The following is a 12,311-nucleotide window of genomic DNA, read 5'->3' as shown; positions in this document are numbered from 1 at the left end:
TTAGGTAGACTTTCAGGTTCATATCCCTGTTTACTCTTCCCTGGAACAACCGAGTCCTTTTATGGGACCCCTTCCTTCAAGTCCTTCTATGGGACCCCTCCCTACAAGTCCTTCCCTTAGGACCCCCTCCCTTCAAGTCCTTGTTTAACTTGCGCGCAAGTTAGTTTTGATTTTAATTCAGTTCTGTAAATATGCAGGTCATAGCCATTCTAGGAGAGGCTGTGAACCATGTTAGAGATGTAAACACAGTGCTATGTACCCTCACAAACATAATGTACCTTTTTGTATATAAATAAATAAAAAATGTACGATTACTGAAACAGTCAGAACTTTTTTAGTGTCAGAGTGGATGACAAATGGAATGCATTAGGAAGTGATGTGGTGGAGGCTGACTCCATACACAGTTTCAAGTGTAGATATGATAGAGCTCAGTAGGCTCAGGAACCTGTACACCTGTTGATTGACAGCTGAGAGGCAGGACCAAAGAGTCAGAGCTCAACCCCCGCCAGTACAAATAGGTGAGTACACCAAGATAAGTTGCTACGGAACTTCCTTTCATAAACAACTATCTTAATTGGAAGGTCAAACAATTCTTGTGTTCAACAAAACATCGCTCATCTGTTTATATTCATAATGTTATAAATTCACGGTAAGGAAATAGCTGTACCTGCTTTAAGCTTTTAATATTTGTTTACATAAGTTATAGCTGAGAATGTCTGCTTCCAGCTCTTGTTATAGAAAATGGTTACTTTCGTTTTAAGCAATACTAAACAATTTATTAAATTCTTGATTTTTTTTTTATTTTTTTACCTGAGGCTTACCATCTCTCTAGTGGCCTCGACGGGGGCTATGAAGTCGGCGGTTTGTCAACGGTCACCACATTTTTACCAGGGATTTTTTCCAACTGAATTTTGAACTGTAGTAATGCCTTGCTACCTACGGCTTCAACGGGTAGGCGGTTCCATGGGTTTATAACCCTGTGGGTGAAACAGTATCTCTTCTTTTCTGCCCTCTATTGTGACTTGTTGAGCTTGAGGCTATTGCCTCTTTTGTGTGTTACATTTGACCTTTCAAAGAAATAGTCTGGATTAAAATCCTCTTAATATGTTCAGTATTTTAAAGATGTGGATGAGCTCAGCCTTGTCATGTCTGGTTTGTAGTAATTACCTAAGTGTAGTTACCTAAGTGTAGTTACAGGATGACAGCTACACGCTCGTGGTGTCCCGTCTTCCCAGCACTTTTTGTCATATTGCTGTTAGTCCCGTGAGCCTCAACCTTTCCTGGTATGAGAGTCGACTTAGTTCCTGGATGATTTTTGTTGCTGTGTTGAACTTTCTCCGAAGTCGATAAGTCCTTTTGAAGTCAGAGATTCGTTTGACTATTCCTATAGTTTGACATTTTTGTTGTTTGCAGCTCTCACCTTTTTGTTCAACTTCCAGTAACTAGTGGATCTTAAGTCCTAGGTCCTAACACACAGAAATCACGATTGCGTGATGCATCAAATGAACAAATCCACAAGGGCCGTGACGAGGATTCGAACCTGCGTCCGAGAGCATCCCAGACGCTGCCTTAATCGACTGAGCTACGACATGGTAAAACCCTGGTTTGTGTCTCAGACGCTGCAGGATCCAGTAAGTTCAGTAGAACTTCGGTTTCAACTCCTTTTGACCATGTCGTAGCTCAGTCGATTAAGGCAGCGTCTGGGATGCTCTCGGAGGCAGGCTCGAATCCTCATCACGGCCCTTGTGGATTTGTTCCTAGGTCCTTTTCTTCATCAATCATCTGCAGTGTTGTTGATTTGATACTTGTGATGAGTATTGTTATACTCAACATGCAAGGTCGTGCATTTTCAATATGTTACTGAAGAGGACTTGTCTGTCTTCCGACCATTTGAGTTCATGTCGATCTCTTTGTAAGACCTCATTATCGTTTTCAGTTTTGACTCTACAATAAAACTTCACCTGCAAATCTGAAGATGTGGCTTATAATATTGTTATGCGTGTCCTTGATGTACAGTATATGACATAAAGGGTTGGCGCCAAGAAGGATCCTTGGGGTACTTCCCCTTATCCCCCTAACTAACTATCCCCTTAACTCAGGTACTCTACTCACCACATTTCTCCAGACACTCGTTTCCGCTTAGGATAACTCTTTGCTTTCTTTGTTTTAACCATTGCTTTATCCATTCTAGTAGTCTACTGTTCCAGGTAGTGCTTTACAAGATATGCCTATAAGGGACACTGGTCTGTAGCTACGTGCCTTCTCTCTCTCTCTCTCTCTCTGTCTCTGTCTCTCTCTCCACTTTCTTGGATATCAGTATTTTGTCATCTTCCAACTTTTGGGCAACTCTTCCCAGGCGGCTTCTTTCAACATCTATATTGTTGCCCTATTTCAATATTTCAAAATCCAAATTATGCGGGATGCATCATAGAGGTTCTGAGGGCTCCTGGTGTTACCAGACGCACCAGAGGGGTTCTGAGGGCTCCTGGTGTTACCAGACGCACCAGAGAGGTTCTGAGGATCCCTGGTGTTACCAGACGCACCGGAGAGGTTCTGAGGGTCCCTGGTGTTACCAGACGCACCGGAGAGGTTCTGAGGGTCCCTGGTGTTACCAGACGCACCGGAGAGGTTCTGAGGGGCCCCTGGTGTTACCAGACGCACCAGCGAAGTTCTGAGGGCCCCCTGGTGTTACCAGACGCACCAGAGAAGTTCTGAGGGCCCCTGGTGTTACCAGACGCACCAGAGAAGTTCTGAGGGCCCCTGGTGTTACCAGACGCACCAGAGAAGTTCTGAGGGCCCCTGGTGTTACCAGACGCACCAGCGAAGTTCTGAGGGCCCCTGGTGTTACCAGACGCACCAGAGAAGTTCTGAGGGCCCCTGGTGTTACCAGACGCACCAGAGAAGTTCTGAGGGCCCCCTGGTGTTACCAGACGCACCAGAGAAGTTCTGAGGGTCCCTGGTGTTACCAGACGCACCAGAGAAGTTCTGAGGGCCCCTGGTGTTACCAGACGCACCAGCGAAGTTCTGAGGGCCCCTGGTGTTACCAGACGCACCAGAGAGGTTCTGAGGGCCCCTGGTGTTACCAGACGCACCAGCGAAGTTCTGAGGGCCCCTGGTGTTACCAGACGCACCAGAGAAGTTCTGAGGGTCCCTGGTGTTACCAGACGCACCGGAGAGGTTCTGAGGGCCCCTGGTGTTACCAGACGCACCAGAGAAGTTCTGAGGGCCCCTGATGTTACAAGACGCACCAGAGAAGTTCTGAGGGTCCCTGGTGTTAACAGACGCACCAGAGAAGTTCTGAGGGTCCCTGGTGTTACCAGACGCACCAGAGGTTCTGAGGGCTCCTGGTGTTACCAGACGCACCAGAGAGGTTCTGAGGGTCCCTGGTGTTACCAGACGCACCAGAGGTTCTGAGGGCTCCTGGTGTTACCAGACGCACCAGAGAGGTTCTGAGGGCCCCTGGTGTTACCAGACGCACCAGAGGTTCTGAGGGCTCCTGGTGTTACCAGACGCACCAGAGAGGTTCTGAGGGTCCCTGGTGTTACCAGACGCACCAGAGGTTCTGAGGGCTCCTGGTGTTACCAGACGCACCAGAGGTTCTGAGGGCTCCTGGTGTTACCAGACGCACCAGAGAGGTTCTGAGGGCCCCTGGTGTTACCAGACGCACCGGAGAGGTTCTGAGGGCTCCTGGTGTTACCAGACGCACCGGAGAGGTTGAGGGCTCCTGGTGTTACCAGACGCACCAGAGGTTCTGAGGGCCCCTGGTGTTACCAGACGCACCAGAGAGGTTCTGAGGGCCCCTGGTGTTACCAGACGCACCAGAGAGGTTCTGAGGGTCCCTGGTGTTACCAGACGCACCAGAGAGGTTCTGAGGGTCCCTGGTGTTACCAGACGCACCAGAGAGGTTCTGAGGGCTCCTGGTGTTACCAGACGCACCAGAGAGGTTCTGAGGGTCCCTGGTGTTACCAGACGCACCAGAGGTTCTGAGGGCTCCTGGTGTTACCAGACGCACCAGAGAGGTTCTGAGGGCCCCTGGTGTTACCAGACGCCCCGGACAGGTTCTGAGGGCTCCTGGTGTTACCAGACGCCCCGGACAGGTTCTGAGGGCTCCTGGTGTTACCAGACGCACCAGAGAGGTTCTGAGGGTCCCTGGTGTTACCAGACGCACCAGAGAGGTTCTGAGGGTCCCTGGTGTTACCAGACGCACCAGAGAGGTTCTGAGGGCTCCTGGTGTTACCAGACGCACCAGAGAGGTTTTGAGGGCTCCTGGTGTTACCAGACGCACCAGAGAGGTTCTGAGGGTCCCTGGTGTTACCAGACGCACCAGAGAGGTTCTGAGGGTCCCTGGTGTTACCAGACGCACCGGAGAGGTTCTGAGGGCCCCTGGTGTTACCAGACGCACCAGAGAGGTTCTGAGGGCCCCTGGTGTTACCAGACGCACCAGAGAGGTTCTGAGGGCTCCTGGTGTTACCAGACGCACCAGAGAGGTTCTGAGGGCCCCTGGTGTTACCGGACGCCCCGGACAGGTTCTGAGGGCTCCTGGTGTTACCAGACGCACCAGAGAGCCGGCCGTCAGACAGTCATTATTAATTGAATTACTGTCGTTATTGTTGTCAGCGTAAGTGGAGCTGGAAGCGGTTGGGGCGTCACCGTCTTTCTTCTGAATATCTCCTGGAGCCCCTCCCTGGGCGGGGTGATGGGCCCTTATTGCTCTCAGCCGAGCCGTGACAAGGAATTTCATAATAACGATGAAAGGAAGCGTCGACCCGTTGTTGTGACGTGTCGACCCGTTGTTGTGACGCGTCGACCTGTTGTTGTGACGCGTCGACCCGTTGTTGTGACGTGTCGACCCGTTGTTGTGACGTGTCGACCCGTTGTTGTGACGCGTCGACCTGTTGTTGTGACGTGTCGACCCGTTGTTGTGACGTGTCGACCCGTTGTTGTGACGCGTCGACCCGTTGTTGTGACGCGTCGACCCGTTGTTGTGACGTGTCGACCCGTTGTTGTGACGTGTCGACCCGTTGTTGTGAGGTGTCGACCCGTTGTTGTGACGTGTCGACCCGTTGTTGTGAGGTGTCGACCCGTTGTTGTGACGTGTCGACCCGTTGTTGTGACGTGTCGACCCGTTGTTGTGACGTGTCGACCCGTTGTTGTGACGTGTCGACCCGTTGTTGTGACGTGTCGACCCGTTGTTGTGACGTGTCGACCCGTTGTTGTGACGTGTCGACCCGTTGTTGTGACGTGTCGACCCGTTGTTGTGACGCGTCGACCCGTTGTTGTGAGGTGTCGACCCGTTGTTGTGACGTGTCGACCTGTTGTTGTGACGTGTCGACCCGTTGTTGTGACGTGTCGACCCGTTGTTGTGACGTGTCGACCCGTTGTTGTGAGGTGTCGACCCGTTGTTGTGACGTGTCGACCCGTTGTTGTGACGTGTCGACCCGTTGTTGTGACGTGTCGACCCGTTGTTGTGACGTGTCGACCCGTTGTTGTGACGTGTCGACCCGTTGTTGTGACGTGTCGACCTGTTGTTGTGACGTGTCGACCTGTTGTTGTGACGTGTCGACCTGTTGTTGTGAGGTGTCGACCCGTTGTTGTGACGTGTCGACCCGTTGTTGTGACGTGTCGACCCGTTGTTGTGACGTGTCGACCCGTTGTTGTGACGCGTCGACCTGTTGTTGTGAGGTGTCGACCCGTTGTTGTGACGTGTCGACCCGTTGTTGTGACGTGTCGACCCGTTGTTGTGACGCGTCGACCTGTTGTTGTGAGGTGTCGACCCGTTGTTGTGACGCGTCGACCCGTTGTTGTGAGGTGTCGACCCGTTGTTGTGACGTGTCGACCTGTTGTTGTGAGGTGTCGACCCGTTGTTGTGAGGTGTCGACCCGTTGTTGTGAGGTGTCGACCCGTTGTTGTGACGTGTCGACCCGTTGTTGTGAGGAGTCGACCCGTTGTTGTGACGTGTCGACCCGTTGTTGTGAAGTGTCGACCCGTTGTTGTGACGTGTCGACCCGTTGTTGTGACGCGTCGACCCGTTGTTGTGAAGTGTCGACCCGTTGTTGTGACGTGTCGACCCGTTGTTGTGACGTGTCGATCCGTTGTTGTGAGGAGTCGACCCGTTGTTGTGACGTGTCGACCCGTTGTTGTGAAGTGTCGACCCGTTGTTGTGACGTGTCGACCCGTTGTTGTGACGTGTCGACCTGTTGTTGTGACGTGTCGACCTGTTGTTGTGAGGTGTCGACCCGTTGTTGTGACGTGTCGACCCGTTGTTGTGACGTGTCGACCCGTTGTTGTGACGTGTCGACCCGTTGTTGTGAGGTGTCGACCCGTTGTTGTGACGTGTCGACCCGTTGTTGTGACGCGTCGACCCGTTGTTGTGAAGTGTCGACCCGTTGTTGTGAGGTGTCGACCCGTTGTTGTGAGGTGTCGACCCGTTGCTGTGACGCGTCGACCCGTTGTTGAGAAGTGTCGACCCGTTGTTGTGACGTGTCGGCCCGTTGTTGTGAGGTGTCGACCCGTTGTTGTGACGTGTCGACTCGTTGTTGTGACGTGTCGACCCGTTGTTGTGACGTGTCGACCCGTTGTTGTGAGGTGTCGACTCGTTGTTGTGACGTGTCGACCAGTTGTTGTGAAGTGTCGACCCGTTGTTGTGACGCGTCGACCCGTTGTTGTGACGTGTCAACCCGTTGTTGTGACGTGTCGACCCGTTGTTGTGACGTGTCGACCCGTTGTTGTGAGGTGTCGACCCGTTGTTGTGACGTGTCGACCCGTTGTTGTGACGTGTCGACCTGTTGTTGTGACGTGTCGACCCGTTGTTGTGACGTGTCGACCTGTTGTTGTGACGTGTCGACCTGTTGTTGTGAGGTGTCGACCCGTTGTTGTGACGTGTCGACCCGTTGTTGTGACGTGTCGACCCGTTGTTGTGACGTGTCGACCCGTTGTTGTGAGGTGTCGACCCGTTGTTGTGACGCGTCGACCCGTTGTTGTGAAGTGTCGACCCGTTGTTGTGAAGTGTCGACCCGTTGTTGTGACGTGTCGACCTGTTGTTGTGAGGTGTCGACCCGTTGTTGTGACGTGTCGACCCGTTGTTGTGACGTGTCGACCCGTTGTTGTGAGGTGTCGACCCGTTGTTGTGACGTGTCGACCCGTTGTTGTGACGTGTTGACCCGTTGTTGTGAGGTGTCGACCCGTTGTTGTGAGGTGTCGACCCGTTGCTGTGACGCGTCGACCCGTTGTTGAGAAGTGTCGACCCGTTGTTGTGACGTGTCGGCCCGTTGTTGTGAGGTGTCGACCCGTTGTTGTGACGTGTCGACCCGTTGTTGTGAGGTGTCGACTCGTTGTTGTGACGTGTCGACCCGTTGTTGTGACGTGCCGACCCGTTGTTGTGACGTGTCGACCAGTTGTTGTGAAGTGTCGACCCGTTGTTGTGACGCGTCGACCCGTTGTTGTGACGTGTCAACCCGTTGTTGTGACGTGTCGACCCGTTGTTGTGAGGTGTCGACCCGTTGTTGTGAGGTGTCGACCCGTTGTTGTGACGTGTCGACCCGTTGTTGTGACGTGTCGACCCGTTGTTGTGACGTGTCGACCCGTTATTGTGACGTGTCGACCCGTTGTTGTGACGTGTCGACCCGTTGTTGTGACGTGTCGACCCATTGTTGTGACGTGTCGACCCGTTGTTGTGACGTGTCGACCCTTTGTTGTGACGTGTCGGTTAGGGACGGCCACAACTTAGAATAGAGTAAGGATTGGTTGGGGACAGGCGCAGCTTGGACGGGCATGCCCTCAGGACGGGAGGGAGACGGGTGCCTCTTGGACGGGCATAATCTGAGAACGGGTTCCAGCAACATGTAAAGTGTGTCTCATTCATAAACAATGAATCCGGATGCTTGACTGACGAACACTTGGCCAATATCTTAAGAACGTGTTATTCCCAAAGGGGCATCCGGTAACATTTTTCAACAAACAAATACACAGTGACATTCTCAAATACAAATTAAGATAGACTTAGGATGATTATAGGTAAAATTAATTTGAAAACTGTCCTACGAATATAAGACAGTAAATGAAGACATGTGTGTCTTCACATGAGACCTCCGAACACTTCCGGAACAAGTGCTTCACTGACGACTTGTGTTCGAACCACAACGCTGTAAATGCTTCACCCACGTACTACAAATAATCGCCAACAGAACCTAAACACCTAACCTAACCTATGCCTATATATGCGCAATATGCTAATAAATTATAATATTAATTTATATTGGAGAACAAACAGTCAGAGCTATCAGAGCTCTGACTGGCTATCAGAGCTATCAGAGCTCTGACTGGCTATCAGAGCTATCAATCAGTGCTTTAATATACTTACTAATCTCTTTTATCTCATTTTTTTCTTCAATGTATCTGTTATCATTTTATTAATTCTGCTAGAATTTACCTACTTAAAATTATCTGTTAGATTAAGGACCTGCCCGAAACGCTGCGCGTACTAGTGGCTTTACAAGATTGTAAATACTATGCTATGTATTCTCACAAACCTAATGTACCTTCTAGTATATAAATAAATAAATAAATAAATAAATAAATAAATAAATAAATAAATAAATAACAGCATGTTAAAACTTATGACTGCGTCTGTGGGGTCGACCGCTGGATGGAATGGACTCGAGTCGAGGACGGGTTGGACGACCTCTGCTCGAATTGCAACTGTGCAAATACTTCACCCACGTACTACAAATACAAATAATTGCCAACAAAACCTAAGCACCAAACCCAACCCACGCCTAATTATACATAGAACCCTAATGTATAATAATAATATTAATTTACATATGAGAAAAGGGGCTAGATTCACGAAGCAGTTACGCAAGTACTTACGAACGTGTACATCTTTCCTCAATCTTTGACGGCTTTGGTTACATTTATTAAACAGTTTACAAGCATGAAAACTTGCCAATCAACTGTTGTTATTGTTATAAACAGCCTCCTGGTGCTTCGGAGCTCATTAACTGTTTAATAATTGTAAACCAAGCCGCTAAAAATTGAAAAAAAAATGTGCAAGTGCTTGCGTAACTGCTTCGTGAATCTAGCATAGTTTGGCGACTGGATTAATAGGCACTTGGCCTTTGTTCATGAGAACGGGCTGTAAAACTGCTGAATGCGTCTTTGGGTCGGCCGGGGCATGCCATGAACACAGCCTGAGGACCGGTTGCAGCTACAAATACTCTCCATTATAAACAAATACCTAACTACTGGGAGCCGGTCGGCCGAGCGGACAGCACGCTGGACTCGTTATCCTGTGGTCCCGGGTTCGATCCAGGGGGCCGGTGAGAAGCAATGGGCAGAGTTTCTTTCACCCTATGCCCCTATTACCTAGCAGTAAAATAGGTACCTCGGTGTTAGTCAGCTATCACGGGCTGCTTCCTGGGGGTGGAGGCCTGGTCGAGGACCGGGCCGCGGGGACACTAAAGCCCCGAAATCATCTTAACTAACCTGACCTGATCTAACCAGACCTATGTTACCTGTTAAGTGACTTTTCTATGGTTAACAAGGCCACAAGTGGACCAGGATTTACTAAGCATTAAAGTGTCCACTAACGAGAAGTTATCTTTCTTCAATCATGGCGACTTTCTTTGCATTTATTAACACCTTGTGAGCGTGGACACGCTGCAAGGTCGTCGTGGCCTCTAGAGCGGGTGTTGTCAGTGCTGCAGTCACCCTCACACCGTCACCAACCTCGTCAAACGTGTAATAAATAGAGCCCAAGTCACCGCTACGACTGAAGAAGGATGTACAGGTTCAGCTATGTTCTCTCTCCCCTCCTCCTCCACCACCCCTGTATGTCCCCCCCCCCCACCCGTTACACGCCTTGAGGGAGAAATTCTCTCCTTCCGTTGTTTCTTGCCACTTCCCCCCCTCCCTCTATCTCTCTCCCCCCATCCCCCCACCAGACCCCGCCACCTCCTCACCGTACTTGTGGTCAGCGCGGGAGTGCGTTCACCTGGGTGACGATGTCACCTGCTCAACTTTACTACCTCGCCGAATATTTCCACTTTTGAGGTCTGAAACTGTCCAGGAGACGCTAATGGCTTCTGACTACTATATTCCTTAATTGTGCTTGACGGCATCACTCTACCACTCAGTATGTATACACCAATTAATAAATAAATGTAAGTGTGTACTCCTCTGTTTGTGCTTTCAGGATTGAGCTTTCGCTCTTGGGCCCCACCTTTCTAGCCGTCGATTGTTTAATGTAAAGATTCCTGATCTATTTCCATATTACATTTGCTTTAAAAATTGTGAAAGGAGTTTGCTTTATCAACCCGTTCTTTTAGTTCATTCAATTTCCCGGCAACTCGTACGGTAAATGAAAACTTTCTAACATCTTTATGACTCATCTGAGTCTCAAGCTTTCATCTATGCCCTCTTGTTCTATTGGTTCCATTGTAAACATTTTCTGTTTTTTTCCACTCTTTCAATCCCCTTAAATCGTTTATTCGTCTGTCATGTTTCCCCCAAACCTCCCCCCCTCTCTCTGTCTCTCTCCTCTCTGTCTCTCTGTCTCTCTGTCTCTCTGTCTCTCTGTCTCTCTGTCTCTCTCTCTCTCTCTCTCTCTCTCTCTCTCTCTCTCTCTCTCTCTCTCTCTCTCTCTCTCTCTCTCTCTCTCTCTCTCTCTCTCTCTCTCTCTCTCCTCTTACTTGCGTCGTCAGGTTTAATTCTTTCAGTCTCTCTTCATATCCCATGCCTCACAATTCTGGAACAAACTTCGTTGCAAACTTCTAAACCTTTTCGAGTTTCCTTGTGCTTTTTTAAGATGGGGAGTTCCACGATGGGGCAGCTTACTGGGTCATTAGTCGGTGTAAGTAATCTAAATGCCTCCTTATTCAGGATCCTGAAAATTGTTTTAACTTTTGTCTTTTAGAGAATGCTCCTGCCGTTATGTAATTTATATGAGCCTTTGGAGTTAGGTTTGGTATTATGTCCGCGTATCTTTTTCTCCAGTAGTTGCAGGGAGGTAGTTTCCCTTCATTGTCTACTGTTCTTGTCGTTTCCTGTCAAAATTTCCATCACCTTTTCCAAAAAGCCCAAAATTTCCAAAAGCCCCGAAATCATCTCAAGATAACCTTACACTTGGCTGTGTTGAAGGACGGTGGGGGGAAGGAAGGGGTCTCAAGAAGTGGTAATATTTGTTAAAGCATTTAACTTGGAGCGACCTTGACCAGCCTAAGGTCGGTCCTGTACCCCAGACCTGGCCTCCTGCAAAGTTGGGTGTTGCTATTCCCAAGCGTTTGGTCTCCCACTGTGGACAGACAACCGCAAAATAGACATACTGGGTATACATATATAAAATAATAAACCTGAATGCACACAGAAATCTCAATAGCGTGATGCATCAAATGAACAAATTCATAAGGGTCGTGACAAGGATTCGATGCTCTCGGACGTAGGTTCGAATCCTCGTCACGGCCCTTGTGGATTAGTTCATAAACCTGAATGGTACACAGGCTGCATTTTAAATACTTGATAATTCCAAACACGCTTGCTAGGGCCGTTTAGTTAGTTAAGTCAAGCAGTAGTAATACCTAGAATGTTGCCAACCTTACTGGATGATCAACTGATGTCCGGTTCTTCCTGCGTAACAATGACGATAGCTGGAGTGACTGGCGTGACGTGATGTGACGTGGGCTGGATCGCAGGAGACTGCATTCCTGGGAGTGCATTTTGTTTTCTCTCAAGTGGTGGCGAGGCGAGAGGGCGTGGAGGACAAGGGCGGCCGCCCGCCACACCCGCTGACGGCAGGTCACCACTGTACGCTGGCACACCTCTCCTCTCTACCACGGCTCACACCTCGGAAACAAACCGTACTAACATGAAATATATGTTACAGAATAGAAGTATTAACAGGAAAACAGAAACAGCATAAAAGGAGCTGCCGTCTGTCGAAAGACGTGTTCCCCCGAGGAAGAGATCAAGCTCCCGTCAGTCACTTGACACATCCATTGGGCTCAAACGTTGACCAATCCACTCACTAGAAAAAAAATGAAGGGACGACGACGTTTCGGTCCGTCCTGAACCATTCTCAAGTAGATTGTGAATGGTCCAGGACGGACCGAAACGTCGTCGTCCCTTCATTATCTAGTGTGTGGACTTCAGCCACATTATTGTGACTCGTCGCCTGCATATGGCTCAAACGTCTTTTCCTAGCCAATGTTATATGTTTGTTTGGGACAAGAAAACTGCAGATGTCAGAAGGAGTTAACCATGAGATGCAGAATCGTTGCGAATGAGAATACAATTATAACAGCGGCAAGTGTCCGTCT

The 12,311-nt window shown here is 49.6% G+C and overlaps 1 protein-coding gene across 1 annotated transcript; it reads right to left on the bottom strand.

Moving 5' to 3' along the window:
- Window positions 1-4,646: 4,646 nt before the first annotated feature.
- Window positions 4,647-10,733, bottom strand: LOC138364672 (uncharacterized). Its single transcript, XM_069324646.1, has 2 exons — window positions 10,689-10,733; window positions 4,647-7,208 (listed from the first exon to the last, which is right to left on the bottom strand). Exons 1-2 carry the CDS (start codon window positions 10,731-10,733, stop codon window positions 4,647-4,649), a joined length of 2,607 nt encoding a protein of 868 aa, XP_069180747.1.
- Window positions 10,734-12,311: the final 1,578 nt, after the last annotated feature.

The sequence above is a fragment of the Procambarus clarkii genome, chromosome 14 (genome assembly GCF_040958095.1).
Source record: "Procambarus clarkii isolate CNS0578487 chromosome 14, FALCON_Pclarkii_2.0, whole genome shotgun sequence".
Taxonomy (NCBI): Eukaryota; Metazoa; Arthropoda; class Malacostraca; order Decapoda; family Cambaridae; genus Procambarus; species Procambarus clarkii.
This window is presented reverse-complemented; position numbering and strand designations above follow the sequence as displayed.